Raw genomic sequence first — 17,500 nt, forward strand, 5'->3', positions numbered from 1 at the left:
TGGTCATTGGAGCCTAGCCGGGCATTTCCAATATGGATATTGGCCACCATTATGAATTAAAACTACCTGGGGAGCACTTGCAGGGAAATCAGTAAGTGGTGGAAGAAACCTAGGATACCACTGTTATAAACAGTTTAGATACACCATTTGAATCAGGCATTGTATTTAAGATGACCTGCTAAAACATTGTAGGGATGTCAGAGAATTCCGCCACTGATTCCAGTGAGGCCAGGTTCTTTGGAATCTGCCCCCCTGGAATCCATGGTGGAACGGCCTCCCCCCTGCCGCCCCGCAGAATCCCCCCGGGACGCAGCTTACCTGGTGGTGGATGCAGTGGTGGTGGCGGTGGAGGCTCTGGTGGCGGATGCAGTGGCGGCAGCTCCAGCTGGTCTTCTGGCCGGCCGCTGCCGGGCTGCTGTGGCCGCAAATGGCAGCTATCATAGCGGCCACCATTGTGTGCTTGCAGTCAGCCGTGATAGGCTACGTAAGTATTTACGTAGCCTATCACGGCAAAGAGCAGAGACACAAATAAGTAATTTTTTACTTATTTCAATCAGCTAATTAATCCATCTATTAAAAGTATGGCAGATATAGTGCTTATCTTTAAGAGCTCCTGATCCTGAAGTTCCATAAATATCTACCATCTAGTAAAAGTTATATATATCCCTGAATTCAGTTTCTCCATCCCACTCTGAAACAGATGATTGTCCTCCTATTAAAGTTTACAGCACAGTGATGTGGTCCACATGTAATGGTGGCAAATTGTAGGTTAATTAATGCACAATTTGCTGCAGAGTATTCTGTGGCCATTTTGAATATTCAACCCCCAATTGAGGGTTGCTGTGTGACATCTGAACCCAGAACCTATCTGGTTAAACTACCTACACTTAACCAACAATTATTAGTTAACTGTGGGTTGTTTAACCCATGATTAAACTATAGTGTCCCGATTTGGATGTCACGCAGCATCCACCAATTGGCCTGATTGGGGGGGCTGAATATTCAAAAAGGCTGCAGAATGCACCCAACATGCACCACAGCAAATCATGGGTTGATTAACCCACCATTTTCCACCGTTGTGTGCAAACACCCGCTATTGTTCACTGATTCAGTAGGTACGTGCAGATTCATGTGCTAGGAACATGTAGACAGCATATTGCTCTGCATGTGGATTTCTGTACAGAAGTCAAGAGTTAAAAGGTTATGCCTGTATGTGAGCTAATTGCTGTGAATTTATGTATAAATATAAAAATGAGATTTGAACCCATGGAAGCAGATTTAACAGAGATGCATAAAATATGTTTATCACACATGTCACAAAGTTTCCTGCTTGTACCCCAAGAGATATAATTCAGTATCTCAATATTTATCGATGTATAGTAATTGTAGCCTAGAAATCATTATTTCTTCTATTAAAATAAAAGACTATCACAACACACATAGTCCCATTTTTCCTGAAAAGTGTCTGAGCTGTAAATCTGTTGCCATTCCTCATTTATTACTGTAAACATTTTTTCTATGCTAGCAGAAGACATGGTATTGATTCTTTTTAAGGTGCTAGTAAACAGAAGTAAATTCGTCAGCCATACTATTGAACTAATTAATATAATGCACTCTTACAGTACTGCTTCCATCGATCTTCCATTAGCAAGCTGTCCAAATGGAGTCAAAGTGACAAACCAGATCTATGTTTTTACTTCCGTCTTTCAGCTACAACATCTTAATGTCTAATGTACAATAAAAACAGCACAATCTATAGAAAAGTAAACAGTGCCTGTATTAAATAGAATGTTCTATGCTTCACAACATGCGCTTGTTCAATATTTCCACAGATGAGGGAGCACAGAATGAAAATACCAGGATTAAAGGGGAGGTAAGTTGCGAGTTTAAACATAAATATCCACAAGCCATCAGCCAGACATTCTGGTCATGCAAGATGTAATAAACATAAAAAAATGGTTGAGTTTAGATATTATTCATAGAATCATAGAATAGTAGGGTTCGAAGGGGCCTACAAGACCATCGAGTCCAACCACCTGCTCAATGCAGGAATCCAAGTCAGAGCATCCCCGACAGATGGCTGTCCAGCCTCATCTTGAATGCCTCCAGTGTGGGCGAACCCACTACCTCCCTAGGGAATTGGTTCCATTGTCATATTGCTCTAACAGTCAGGAAGTTTTTCCTGATGTTCAGCCGGAATCTGGCTTCCTGTAACTTGAGCCCATTATTCCGTGTCCTGTATTCTGGGGTGATCGAGAAGAGATCCTGTCCTTCCTCTCTGTGACAACCTTTCAAGTACTTGAATAGCGCTATCATCTCTCCCCTCAGTCTTCTCTTCTCAAGGCTAAACATGCCCAGTTCTTTCTGTGTCTCCTCATAGTGCTTTGTTTCCAGTCCCCTGATCACCCTTGTTGCCCTCCTCTGAACCCTCTCCAGCTTGTCTGCATCCTTCTTAAAGTGCAGTGCCCAGAACTGGACTGGACACAGTATTCCAGATGAGGCCTAACCAGTGCTAAGTAAAGGGGAACTAGTACTTCCCAGTACTTTTAAAGATGTTTGTTTCAGGGCACCTAACTCTATTTTGGTTTGTAGCCATTGAGTTTATTGTTTCACAACTCTACAGAAATAAAGCCAAAAGAAGATAGATATTTCTCTTAGACTTCGAGGCTAAACTCATATAGATATAATACATTCCATTTAAACAAAATGAATGTGTTTGGATTATTCGGCTGCATACCAACTTTATTAATCTAAATGACTTGGCCCATTCCCAGAATTATTTTCCTTCCCCCAAAGTGAAGAAAACTGGGGAACTGGAAATATCAAAATCATATAGTTAAGTGGAAAACCCAAGTCCTAATAAAATAATAATTACGGGTTACCCCAAAATGGCTGAAACTCAAAGAGAGTGAGTAATTTATGCCCCCAAAACTGTGATTGTGATTTTGGGTGGGGGGAATTTTTGAAGTATATTCGCGGGGGGCAGGGATTTACTGTAGTGGTAAGGTCATCCAGAAGCAGCTTCCTTTTTTTTTTTTTTTTTTAATCCATGGGGGAAGTTTTAAGTTTGTTGCCATGACTGCTCCTCCACCTCCAAAATCAATGAAATGTCCTCCCCCGCACCCGACCTCCAAATTCACCACGGGCTGGCAAATCTGAGGATGCCATTTTCTTTCAGCATTAAAAAATTGGGTGATAGGCTACAGATGCAGCACAGTGAAGCATTAATAAGATAGGCTTTGTATAAAATCCAGCCTTGGTTCCGTAAACTCTTGTAAATGAATTCTTTAGGTTTCACTGGAAGAGATACCTGAATGTTCTCACATGTTCCAAAGTATAGAATCTTTGAAAGAATGAGATCAATAGAATTTAAGAAGAAAGTGGCAGTTTCAGGCAAAATACAGATGTCCTTTTCTTTACTGCAGTCTAAGAGTTGTCAGTTACAGTCAAGGGCAGGCAAAGCTGATTTCTAATTTTAATCCTTAATAAATAGGCAACAGTATACTTTAAATATATATTCTTGTACTTGAATAACACCAGGATGCTGCAAGATTTACAGGATTGAATCCATAAACTACACATGTACCCCCATTAATGCATGTTTTTTAAAAAAGTATTCACTATGTTATTTTTATTATAGGAGAACCGTTTGGGTACAAAACTACTTGATTTTCTGAATGAGAATATTGCAACTGAAAATCTACCTTTGTCCAAAGAGTCATTTAAAATAGAAATGAAGAAGTCTGAGGATTTCGATCTCTCCTCTTCTTCTTCTGAGGAAGTGAAGGCTGGGATTGAAAATGTGAAGAGTGAAACATTCTCAAGGGAGCTGATAGCTGAAAAGAAAACTGAGTCAGAAACTAACTCTAAAGAGCTGACTGAGCTTCGTCACTGGATTATGAATACTTTGATTCAGGATGAAAGTACTTACAAAGAAACTCAAAAAAAGATGGGAGAAGGCCTACAGCTAGATGCAAAGTCTTCTAAAGAAGAAGAGTATGGCTATATTGTGACAGAGAAAGAGTAAGTATATGAGTGGAGTATGTATATTCATATGTGTATGTGTAAAATATAGAATTGTTACAAGTGGTTCTCTATGAATATTAAAAGATTTATTTTATTTCTCACATTTATATCCCCTACCCCCTGCCAAATTATGGCTCAGACAGAGCTTTAAGCAGCTTACAATAAAATCCAAGAAACAATATTAGAAGTATCAACATAACAATAACGGCAGTATCTATTAAAATATCTAAATACTAAAACAGCAAAAATGTCAAATTGCAGCACCAGTATCAAAGCCAAGAGTAGAATTATAAAGAACCATATCAGGATGATACCATTTTAGGGCTTTAAAAAAATAATCAGAACATTATTTTGTTGGCTGCTGTCTCCCCTGATGGCTTTGACAGAAAAGTCAGAGCGTCCATATTTCCTGTGTAAATTTAGAAAAAGAAGACAATTTATCTACTGCTCACATTGTCCTTTGATGGTCTAGTGACCTGCAAAGTGCATTAGTATTAATGGCTTTACACATGTGTGCTTTAAATATTAGGCTTCACAGTGCAAAATAAATGGTGGTACACATTAGACTTTTTGTTCCTGATTTACTGTGATTTTGAACTAAAACAATTGTTATAAGGTGGAAAAAGTCATCAGTCTAAAGAATATTAATTTGGGAGTAAGCTTTATTCAACTCAGTGAAACTTTGTTCTTAGTAAGTATATGTAGGATTGGGGTTCATATATTGTTTTAAACTTTAGTCCTAGTTAGTGTCATGTAGGACCATAGAGTGCTAATAAAATGATGTATGGTTTATTCTAATAATATCATTTATGGTTTATTCTCTAAAATTCTTCTTTTAGACAGATAGGGAGCTGGTTTGTGGAATTTGGGTTTGTCCCTTGTATATCAGTTTCCAGAGAAATTGCCTGACCCCATTAATACATGATACTGTCATGTAAGGCTGCTAGTTGAACAGGTTCCTGGAGGAAATAGGGTTGCCCAGTCAGTTTAAGTAAACCTTTAACACCTTGTAAAGAAAACATCTAGTGGTGTCAGCAATGTCCTGTCCAATGTCTGAGCAGAAATCTGGTGAAGGCTAGTAGATATTTGTGTCAAAAAAGATGCATTTGTATTGTTATATGGATTATACTGAATGCTCATTTTTAAATACCTCATATTTATCTAGCTCTAACACTGTGCATGCATGGTCTATCGATTCAGTATGCTTGCAATCTATACATTTCCTTCTCCATGTGTATACATGGTAGGCAGTCATGACTGACCTCAATGTCTTACCACATATATGCAAAGTGAAATAAATCTTTGTATCCCCCCATAACACAGGTATACACATTGTACATGCTATGCTTGTAAAGCATAAAGCAGTCTTAAATAACATGGATAAAACAGAGGTAGATAATGGTTTGATTAAATATTTAAAAAGAATGGAGAAGGGTTGGTAAATCTACTGGTAGATTATGGGACAAAGTAATCTGTTATGGAATAAGGATGGTTTGGTAGAGGGCAATGTTGCTGTTTCAGGTATATAGAAAGAAGCAAGTCAAAAGAAAGAAAGTGGCAGAGGTATAAGCCTAGAGCACAGAAATTATATATAGTTATTATATAAAATTATAAGGCTGGGCAGTTTTGGGGAGGATCTTAAGATTAAAGGTAGTGTCCAAAGTGATAGGTATGTAGTACAGAGAACTAGAGCAAGCAAGGTCTTTCTCCTTATTATCAGGACCAAGTATAGCAAGGCCACCCAACGTTTTGGGTTGGTGGGCACGTTTGGAATTTTGAGAGAGTGTTGTGGGTGCATTCGCAAATGGCTGTCATGGGGGCTGGGGGGGGGGAATTCCCCATTAACAAAATGGCTGCTATGGTGAGCACCGGAAGGCAAACTGCTGAGACTAAAAGAACAGTAACTTGTCCAAGAACCTAAGCATAAGGTGGAGCTGGGATCTGACCTCCAAAACAGAAAACCATTCTTTTGGACCCAAATAAAGATGGTACATCATCCCAGTTAATTATTTTTTTTAAAAAAAATAATAAAAATAAAAATCAGGAAGAGTAGGAAGCTTGGCAGGCACTGAAAAAGGTGTCCACGAGCACATTGGAGGCCATGGGCATCATGATGGACACACCAGAAGAACAGAGTTCAGTGTTTCAAAAAGATATCTGGACTACAATGTTAGCCAAGTCTCTCTCTCTTTTAATGTTATTCCTAAAATCATTGCCTTACTGATACTGTACACTGTGAATCCTGCTTGTCAGAATTTTATTAACAAAGCTGTTTATAATAAAGAAATGAAATTCTTCCAGGAGAAACCATTCCTCTGTTGGCAAAAGGGGTCTTACATATTCATGCACTAAGGTTAATAGCTTGGAGTTCTTTTTATTTTGTGATCTCAGATGTGACTGAAAAAATTATACTCAGCAGTATAGTTAGAAAGATGTCAGAGGTGATTCATTCACTCTTGGATTATTATCAGTCTTTTGTTGGCTCCAGAGTCTTGATCCAAGGAGATATTTAAGATTGCTTCTCTGTACAGCAGAGACCAGAAATTTTAATTATGTCATGGAGCAGAGATAAATATTTTCCTTGTAGTTCTCAAAGAAAAGCTTTGTGATAGTTTAAAGACTTGTCAAAATGGCAGCCTGCTTTGTCAGTGGCAAGAACAATAGGTCACTCCTGCTGTTTGCCGAGTGACCTTTCAGATCCTTAGAAGGGTGTGATCTATACTGATCCATACTAACCATCAGCACTAATCTTAGGGATGAATTGACAGTTTCAGTGTGAGATAATTATTGACTGGCAAATCCTCTTGCGTGCTACTTCAGCATTTTGTTATGGGGGTAGAAACTATTCAAAATGGGTAATTTCCTGCTGCTTCCTGCAGATTTTGTCCCCAGTTCATGGCATGGATTCTCTCCCCCCACCCCACTGTATGGTAACTGTCTATTTATGGTGACTATGGGTTGGATTCAGATTTACTCATATTTAGAGGAGAGCCATTGAAATAAATGGGATCTATCATTACTAAGTTAAGTACGTTTATTTCAATTATTCTTCTCTACGTATGACTAAACCCTATGAACTTAAAAAGTAATATTTCACAACATGATGGCTTACAGAGGCTCCCGTTGTCTAAGCTAGAGAAAAGGCTCACAGAAGGACCTTGGGAAATAGGGGCAAAAAAGGTAGGAAAAGAGGAGGCAGAAGCTCCAGAAAGTCACAGAGAGCTAGGAAGGAAAGACTAGAAGGAGGGGTGGCAGGTGCTACTGATGAATTAGGGAAAGAGGACAAATCTGGGGGGGAGGGCAACAGAGTAAATTGAGAGAAATGCACATGGTTGGGCGGCTGCAGAAGTAAAGAAACTTGAAGCTTGATTACACATCTCTGATTTTTCAGGAATCTATAGAAATATCTACTAGTGCTGTGGTAATCATTTGCACTGACAGTAATATATTTTTGTTAGCTCAACAAAATGCTGGCTGTGTTCACCAGTGGGCAGTGGCAAAATAAATTCACAGTTTAAAACCACAAATCTACAGAAATGAATAAGCAGCAATAAAAGCCTTATAAAACCATTATAGAAGAATTGTATTCTGTGGCTTTGATTAAATGCACCTAATAAGAAGAATTCTTTTTTCATTTTTGTATTTCTCAGAAAAGCATGAGACAGTGTGGACTTCACTAAATCCTCAACACTTTGCAGAGACCTGGCAAAGATATCTGGGAACCATAAACTTAAATGTTCCCAAGCCTTTCCTTAGTGAAATTAATTCCCAAATTCAAGGAATAATTGATTCACATTTGCCCAAGTCTTACATATTTATTTATCTAGTCTATATCCCACTATACCAAAGCTCAGGGCAGCTGAAGTTATAACACCATAATAAAACAATGTCACAACTAAAACCTCTTTTAAAAAAATAATAAAAGCATACCCATTTTTAACTAGCTCTGTATGCTTTTGCATCTGTCCCATCCCTAGGCATATAGGGATGGGGTGCCTTTTGGTGCTGTTCAGGCTTTCCTAGCTTAAAGTACACTCTATACACCCATACACTATAAATCTATACCATTCAGCCTCTCCCAACATGGTGCCCTCCATATGTTTTGGACTACAACTCCAATGACCCTAGCAGGCATGGCCAATTGTCAGGGATGATGGGAGTTATAGTTCAAGTTATAGTTATTATATTATTTATTAAATTTATTAATCGCCCATCTGGCTGGTCACCCAGCCACTCTGGGCAATGTACAGCATATAATAAAACAGTTTAAAACAATAAAATTCTACAATAAAAACATTTTCTAAAATACCCTAACCTACCCCAAATGCCTGCCTGAACAACCACGTTTTTAACGCACAGTGGAAGCTCATTAAAGAGGGGGCATGGTGGAGTTCCCTAGGGAGGGAGTTCCACAGAGTGGGGGCCACCACAGAAAAGGCCCTCTCCCTCGTCCCCACCAGTCTAGCTGTCCTGGCTGATGGGACAGAGAGAAGGCCATCCGAGGCTGATCTTGTTAAGGGGCCTGTCTGGTGTTGCTGGAGGCGCTCCGTAAGATAGGCTGGGCCAGAACCATATAGGGTTTTAAAGGTCAAAACAAACACCTTGACTTTGGCCCGGAAAACAACTGGTAACGAGTGCAACTCCTTCAGCACTGGAGTGATGTGATCACACCAGCGACTGCCTTTAATCAGGCGAGCCGCCGCATTCTGTACCAGCTGAAGCTTCCGAACCGTCTTCAGGGGTAACCCCACATAGAGTGCATTACAGTAGTCTAAACGAGAGGAGACCAGGGCATGTACTACTGATGGGAGCAGATGGTCAGGAAGGAAGGGGCGCAGCCTCTGTATCAGATGGAGTTGGTACACAGCGCTGTCCAGCTCACAGCTGTCACCTGAGCCTCCATGGACAGCTGGGAGCCCAAAATGACCCCCAGGCTGCAGACCTGGTCTTTCAAGGGTAGCCGTACCCCATTCAACATCAGGTCTACATCCCCCAGCCTCCTCTTGTCTTCCACCAAAAGTACCTCGGTCTTGTCAGGGTTCAGCTTCAGCTTATTCCTCCCCATCCAGCCACTCACCATCTCCAGACATTTGGACAGGGATTCTACGGCCAATCTTGGTGAAGATTTGAATGAGAGGTAGAGCTGCATGTCATCCGCATATTGATGACACTGCACCCCAAACCTCCTGATGATAGCCACCTGCGGCTTCACATAGATGTTAAATAGCATCGGGGAGAGGATGGAAACCTGTGGCACCCCACAAGTGAGTGGCCACGGGTCCGAAACCTCCTCTCCCAGTGCTACCCTCTGGTACCTGCCGGAGAGGAAGGACCGGAACCACCGCAGTACGGTGTCTCCAATGCCCAACCCCTCCAGGTGGTCCAGGAGGATACCAAGGTCAACGGTATCAAAAGTAGGGATGTCGGAGAATTTCTCCACGAATCTCCACGAAGCCCCCCGAAATTGGTGGAGAAATTCTCTGACACCCCCCGCCCCCCCGGGATGGGACTTACCTTTCCTGAATGTCCCTGGTGCTGGCGGGTCCCGGCGGCAGTTCGGCGGCGGCCAGTCTTCCAACCGGCTGCCGCCGGTGGCATTTCCCTGTAAAAAAAACACACACAACAACAAACGTGATAGGCTACGTAAAGGTTTACGTAGCCTATCACGGCTAGATTTTCCAAAAACCCTGTGATAGACTTCGTAAATCCTTACGTAGCCTATCACGGCTAGATTTTCCAAAAACCCTGTGATAGACTTCGTAAATCCTTACGTAGCCTATCACGGCTGACTTCAGGAAAAAAAAAAGCGCATACGCAAATGGCGGCGCCTATGGGCGCTGCTATTTGCGTACGTGCTTTCCCCCCCCCAAAGTCAGCTGTGACTGGCTATGTAAGGATTTACGTAGCCTATCATGGCTGACTGCAGGGACGCAAACAGCGGCGGCTACGGCCGCTGCCATTTGCGTCCCAGCCGGCCAGCAGGATTGGCGGCCGGAGGGACGGGACGCCTCCCCCCCAGCCAGAATTTCGGCCAGAGGGACGGGGCACCTCCCCCCCACCACAAAGCAAGCTGCGGGACCAGGTAAGTGACTTTCGTCCATCCCTAGCAAAAGCCGTTGAGAGGTCAAGGAGAACAAGGAAGGAGCATTCACCCCTATCCAGAACCCTCCTCATATCATCCACCAAGGCGACCAAGGCCGTTCTGTGCTAGGGATGTACGAAAGTCACTTACCTTTCCGTGGATTATGTTGATGGTAGAGGGGAGGCGTTCCGTCTCTCCCCCCGGAATCCTCGACGGGGGAGGAGGCGATCCGGACCTTCCCCCTGGAATCCTCGATGGCCGGCTGTGCTCCGTGGCAGCTCCGCGGAGCAGCTGGCCAAGCGCAGGCCAGGGCCGTCCGCAGCCGGAAATCCCGGCCGCGGAGGGCTCCGGGGGGGGGGGGGAAGGCGTACGCAAATGGCGGCAGCTACGGCCGCCACCATTTGCATTCCTTATTTTTGGCCGTCTTAATCTAAGTAAATATTTACGTAGACTATGACGGAGAAACTAAAGGGGAACGCAAATAGCATATCGGGAGCTATTTGCGTCCCTTTCTGATTCACCGTTTTAGCCTACGTAAATACGTTGATTATGTAAATTACATAGGCTAAAATGTAGGGTTGGCGGAGAATTTCTCCCCGAAACTTCGGGGGGCCGAGCGCCAACGTGTTCGGCCCCCCGCCCCCCGCACCCCCCCCGGGACGGGACTTACATTTCCCGAATGTCCCTCCCGGCGGCGGGTCCCGGTGTTGGTTCGTCGGGTCTTAGTCAGGGGCGGGGGCGGCAGCCGATCTTTCGACCGGCTGCCGCCGCCATTCCAATAAAAGTTAAAAAAAAACACCCCCGTGATAGGCTACGTGATGATTAACATAGCCTATCACAGCTAGGTTTGCAAAGTCAGCCGTGATAGGCTACGTAAATCGTCACGTAGCCTATCACGGGTGACTTAAAAAAAAAAAGCGCGTACGGCTAATGGTGGCCCCCATAGGGAGCCGCCATTCGCGTTCCTTATTTGGTCGCTGTAGTCTTCGTAAAGATTACGTAGACTACGGCGAAAATAAAGGCAACGCTAAAAGATTTACGTAGACTACAGCGACCAAATAAGGAACGCGAATGGCGGCTCCCTATGGGGGCCGCCATTTGCGTACGCGCTTTTTTTTTTTAAAGTCACCCGTGATAGGCTACGTGACGATTTACGTAGCCTATCATGGCTGACTTTGCAGATCTAGCCGTGATAGGCTACGTTAATCGTCACGTAGCCTATCACGGGGGCGTTTTTTGGTTTTTTTTTAACTTTTTATTTCGCGGCCGGGCGAGGCGAGGCGCCTCCTCCCTGGCCTGAATTTTGGGGGGAGAGCAGCGAAGCGCCTCCTCCCCACCACGAAAAGCTGCGAGACCAGGTAAGTGGCTTTTGTGCACTCCTACTAAAATGGCGAATCAAAAAGGGATGCAAATAGCGCCCGCTACGCTATTTGCGTTCCCCTTTATTTTCGGCGTCATAGTCTACGTAAATATTTACGTAGACTAAGATGGCCACAAATAAGGAACGCAAATGGTGGTGGCCGTAGCCGCCGCCATTTGTGTATGCGGGTTGTTTTTTTTTAAACCCAGCCATGATAGGCTATGTAAATCTTTACGTAGCCTATCACGTCGTTTGTTTTTTTAAACCCAGCCATGATAGGCTATGTAAATCTTTACGTAGCCTATCACGTCGTTTTTTGTATTTTTTTTACAATGCTGCAAATGGCGGCGGTGGCAGCTGGTCAGAAGACCAGCTGCCAGAGCCGCCGCAGCCGCCGCTGCCCGGAAGATCCGCCCCAGGTAAGTGTCATCCCGGGGGGATCCGTGGGGAGCAGAGGGGTGGCAGGCCGTTCCACCACAGAGTTCGGGGGGCCGAATGCACTGGCATTCGGCCTCACCGAGATCCATGGCAGAATTCTCTGACATCCCTAGCTTCTGTCCCATGCCCCAGCCTGAAGCCCAACTGAAATGGGTCTAGATCATAGAATCATAGAATCATAGAATAGTAGGGTTGGAAGGGGCCTACAAGGCCATCGAGTCCAACCCCCTGCTCAATGCAGGAATCCAAGTCAGAGCATCCCTGACAAATGGCTGTCCAGCCTCGTCTTGAAGGCCTCCAGTGTGGGAGAGCCCACCACCTCCCCAGGTAATTGGTTCCATTGTCGTATTGCTCTGACACTCAGGAAGTTTTTCCTGATGTTCAGCCAGAATCTGGCTTCCTGTAACTTGAGCCCATTATTCCGTGTCCTGCACTCTGGGATGATCAAGAAGAGATCCTGGCCTTCTTCTCTGTGACAACCTTTCAAGTACTTGAAGAGTGCAATCATATCTCCCCTCAGTCTTCTCTTCTCAAGGCTAAACATGCCCAGTTCTTTCAGTCTCTCTTCATAGGGCTTTGTTTCCAGTCCTCTGATCATCTTTGTTGCCCTCCTCTGAACCCTCTCCAGTTTGTCTGCATCCTTCCTAAAGTGTGGTGCCCAGAACTGGACACAGTACTCCTATTAAATGCCATTCTGTTGTTTTCTGCCCAGTGCTCCAGTCTATCCAGATCACTTTGAATTTTGTTTCTGTCTTCCAAAGTATTAGCTATCCCTCCCAATTTTGTGTCATCTGCAAATTTGATCAGCATTCCCTGCACCTCCTCCTCCAAGTCATTAATAAAAATGTTGAAGAGCACTGGGTCCAGGACTGAGCCCTGCGGTACCCCACTCGTTACCTCTCCCCAGCTTGAGAAGGTCCCATTGATAAGCACTCTTTGAGTCCGATTCTGTAGCCAACTGTGGATCCACCGGATTGTTGTTTCATCTAGCCCACTTCGAGCTAATTTGCTCATCAGGATATCATGGGGCACTTTGTCGAAAGCTTTGCTGAAGTCGAGGTATATGATGTCTACAGCATTCCCATGGTCTACACGGGAGGTTACTTGATCAAAAAATGAGATCAGATTTGTCTGGCAGGACTTGTTTTTGACAAATCCATGTTGGCTTCGAGTAATCACGGCATTGTTGTCAAGGTGCTCCCAGATGGATTGCTTTATGATCTGCTCCAGAATTTTCCCAGGGATTGATGTCAGACTGACTGGTCTGTAGTAACCAGGTTCCTCCTTTTTACCCTTTTTGAAGATAGGGACAATGTTAGCTTTCCTCCAGTCATCTGGCACTTCCCCCGTCCTCCATGATTTCTCAAAGAGAATAGACAGCGGTTCTGAGAGTTCTTCTGCCAGTTCCTTTATTACTCGAGGATGCAGTTCATCTGGCCCTGGAGATTTGAACTCATTCAAAGTAATGAGGTGTTCCTTGATCATATGCCTGTCGATCTCAAGCTGCAATCCTGCCCCTTCAGCCTGTACTTCACCTTTGCCAGGGGGGTCATAGACCCTCTTTTGGGAGAAGACTGAGCCAAAGTAGGAATTGAGCACCTCTGCCTTTTCTTTGTCATCTGTTATCATTTTTCCATCCTTATTTAATAGCTGAACCACCATTTCTTTCCTCTGCCTTTTACTATGCACGTAGCTGAAGAAAGCCTTTTTGTTGTTTTTAGCATCCCTTGCTAACCTCAGCTCATTCTCAGCTTTAGCCTTCCTGACGCCATCCCTGCAATTCTGTGCTATCTGCCTGTACTCTTCCTTTGTTACTTGGCCTTCTTTCCACTTCCTATATGTGTCCTTTTTTGTTTTCAGGTCATCCCTAAGCTTTTTGTGAAGCCACATTGGCTTCTTCTGTTGTCTTCCACCTTTTCTTCTTGTTGGAATTGCTTGTGATTGTGCCTTGAGAATTTCCTTTTTTAAAAGCTCCCACCCATCTTGGACTCCTTTTCTCGCTAGCATCGCTTGCCATGGGACCTTACTGATCATTGTTCTGAGTTTATGAAAATCAGCTTTCCTAAAATCCAGGGTACACCTTTGACTACACTCGGCTTTTGCTTCCCTTAGAACCAAGAACTCAAGTACAACATGGTCGCTTTCCCCCAGAGTTCCTGTAACTGCTACTTTATCCACTAAGTCATCTCTGTTGGTTAGGATCAAGTCAAGGATAGCCGATCCTCTAGTTCCTTCCTCTACTTTCTGTAGGAGGAAGTTATCCGCCACACAAGTCAGGAATTTCCTGGAGGGGCTATGTTTTGCAGAATTTGTCTCCCAACAAATATCGGGGAAATTGAAGTCCCCCATTACTACTACATCATGCTTCCTTAAAACATAGATAATCGTTTTCTTCCAAGTGTGCCTTCAACTGCATCCCCACCACCCGCTCAATCACCTTGCACAAAAATGGCAGATTTGTAGGGATGTATGAAAGTTCCGCCATGGATCTCGGGGAGGCCGAATGCAAGCGAATTTCGACCCCCGAAATCGGTGGCGGAACGGCCTGCCCCCCGCCCCCCCCCGGGACGGGACTTATTTTGGGCGGATGTTCCTGGCGGCGGCAGCTCTGGCGGAGGCTCCGGCAGCGGTAGCTGGTCTTCTGACCGGCTGCTGCCGCTGCCGCCATTTCCAGGTTAAAAAAACAAAAAAACCTGATAGGCTACATAAAGATTTACGTAGCCTATAATGGCTAGATTTTAAAAAAAACACCGTGATAGGCTACGTAAATGTTTACGTAGCCTATCACAGCTGACTTAAAAAAAACACGCGCGTACACAAATTTGTGTACGCGCATTTTTTTTGGTTTTGTTTTTAAATCTGCCGTGATAGGCTACGTAAACATTTATGAAGCCTACCACAGCTGACTGCAGGGACGCAAACGGCGGCAGCTTGGAACAGCCTCCTGGGACAGCACTCTTTAGTCGCGATAGAGGCAGCATAATATTACTTTTTTGCTGCCTTCACCGCCATGTGGTAGGCTGCAAATACAGCTCTAGCCCTTGTCTGATCGTCTTTGGAGCGAGACTTCCACCATTGGCACTCTAGCCGCCTCATCTCCTGTTTCAGAGCTCATAACTGTGGATTGAACCATGGTGCAGCCCGAGCCCTGTTCAGGGGGAGAGGGCGTTTCGGAGCCACCTGATCTAATGCCCCAGTGATTGCGGCATTCCAGCCACCCACCAGGGTCTCAACCGAGAGGCCGTTGGCGTGCTCCAGAGAATCCCCAAGCGCATTCAGGAATCCATTCGGATCCATAAGACGAGACGCCTGGGGCGGACCATTTTAATGGGTCCTCCACCCCTGCAGAGGGGTTGTGGAACTGAGAAGTCTAACGTCACCAGATAGTGATCTGACCATGACAAGGGGGGGGGGTGGATATACCCCCGACTGCCAGATCACTCCCTGCTTCTCCAGAAACGAACACAAGGTCTAGTGCATGACCAGCTACATGGGTGGGCCCAGTTAGAGTATGGTGTAGCTCCCAGGAAGCCATGGTCTCCATGAAGTCCTGAGGTGCTCCTGTGAGGATGGCCTCTGAATGTACGTTGAAGTCCCCCAACTCCAATAAGTTAGGGGACTGTACACGCACATCAGAGACCACCTCAAGCACCTCGGCCAGGGAGTCAGTTGTGCAGCCGGTTGGATGGTACATGAGCAGAAACCCCAGACTGCCCTTCGGGCCCAACCTCCAGTACATGCACTCAGCAACCCTGGTCTCCCAGAGAGGGGGACTGGTGAAGACCAAGGACTCTTGGTATATAACGGCCACTCCCCCTCCCTGATCCCCAGCCCTCAGCTGCTGGGCATACAAAAATCCAGCTTGACACATGGCAGCAAGAGTTGGAGCAGCAGCCTCGGCCAGCCAGGTCTCCATAATACATGCCAGGTCTGCACCCTCATCCAGGATCATGTCATGGATGAGGGAGGTTTTCTGGGTAACAGATCTGGCATTGCAGAGCAGCAAACGAAGGCCAGAAGATGGAGTCACGCCTCTCCCAGCCATCCTTTGGCTCTGGACAGGCCTGGAGCAGGGGACAGATACTACACATCTCTCCCTTGTTCCCCTTACCTGGCATGGCCTGCCCCTAGCACTCTGCCAGCGCCTGCCGCCCAGCCTCGGCACGTTCTGGCCCCCAAAACTCCCCCCACTGCCTCCATTGGGTGGACATATGCCCCCTCGCTCCTGCCTATCAGAAAGGCTAGCCACCCCTAAAAACACAACAGAATCCCCCAGAAATTAAAAACAACAACAACAACAACTAAACAATCCCCTTTAAAATACTGCCAGGCAGGAGTCCACAGTGATAGTGGTGGTGGTGGTGGTGGGGGGGGGGAGGGGAGGAAAAGTCACACCTCTTCCCCAGTGGTGGCAGCTTCTCCTGCAGGCCCTGGCTCTCCCAGGCCACCTCAGCCAGCCAGCTTATGTAGCCCCTCCAGGAAGGGGCAGGTGGAAGCAGCACAGCTGGCTTGGTACCTGGGGGCCTGGTCCTGCAGGGACTGGCGGTCTGCAGGCAGAAGTCTGCAGGCAAGGCCTGGTGTCGGTGGCAGCAGCAGCTACAGCAGGCCCAGCAGCAGCAGGCATGCCTCTTCCCTGGCTTCTCCTGCAGGCCCTGGCACTGCTATTTGCTATAGCAGTAGAGGTGGAGGTGGTGTCTGTTGCGATCAAGGCAATCCTGTGTGTTGGTCCTTAGCCTTTGCTGGATGGATATACTAGTTAAAACTAAAATGGAAAGCACTGTGGTATATCATATAACTCACAGGTAAATGGAAAAGAAATACTTCTTCTTTAAAAAAGTACTCTGTTATTACCTCTTTAATTGTGTTAGTGTTGTAGGTGGAGTCCTTGTATGTTTGAAGTGAGACCCCCAAGTATAGCCTGGTTTGGTGTCATATTACCATAATAGTTCTGGAGAGTTGATCCCTCCTTCATTCCATTCCTGTTACCTTTTCCATGATATGTAATCTCCATTGACCTTCATAGTCTGACCACTGAAATTGATTTTTGCAAAGTGTCATCTACTTTATAAATTGGTCTGGACTTGAATCTGTCTGAGTTAAAAGGTTTAAATTTCACACCTATTTGTGGTGGGGAAGGTGGAGAAGGAAGATATGTGCATAAAATGTGGCAAGCAGAGATTTGCTGTCTTGTCAAAACAGAAGTAAGCTTATGAATGTTCAGTAGCTAATAAAACTGTAGAGGAAACAAGGCTGGAGAAATGGATCGGAGCCAGATGAAGCTAAACTGCAGTGTTCTTAAAATCATTACTACAGGCCTGTTTGAGTCTTCTTAGGTAATAGAATTTTGGGACTTCTATTCCTGGCACAACATAGTAACCAAATACAAATCCTGATTAAGATTTGGCTCAAATTCAAGACATGACATTGTTGTATACAGATCAAATGGGAAATCTTTGGCATTTTGTTTGGGTCACTGGGCATTAAGATATGGCATATTAATTTATTTAAAACAATAAAGTCTCAATTAAAATGACTTGAGATGCCCTCCTTTTGTATATCCCTTGCCCTACTATTATAAGGGGAGTTAATATATG

The 17,500-nt window shown here is 44.9% G+C and overlaps 1 protein-coding gene across 3 annotated transcripts in view; it reads left to right on the top strand.

The window, feature by feature from the left end:
• Positions 1-17,500, top strand: part of PTPRN2 (protein tyrosine phosphatase receptor type N2) — a 1,142,627-nt gene that overhangs the window by 462,746 nt on the left and 662,381 nt on the right. For all 3 annotated transcript variants that reach the window (XM_084859285.1, XM_084859286.1, XM_084859287.1), the window contains 2 exons: positions 1,833-1,873; positions 3,641-4,023. In XM_084859285.1, coding sequence (XP_084715411.1) covers positions 1,833-1,873; positions 3,641-4,023 — 424 coding nt within the window. The remainder of the gene's footprint in view (positions 1-1,832; positions 1,874-3,640; positions 4,024-17,500) is intronic.

Source organism: Heloderma suspectum, chromosome 5 (genome assembly GCF_057233095.1).
Source record: "Heloderma suspectum isolate Gila_16-S chromosome 5, 16-S_ref, whole genome shotgun sequence".
NCBI lineage: Eukaryota > Metazoa > Chordata > Lepidosauria > Squamata > Helodermatidae > Heloderma > Heloderma suspectum.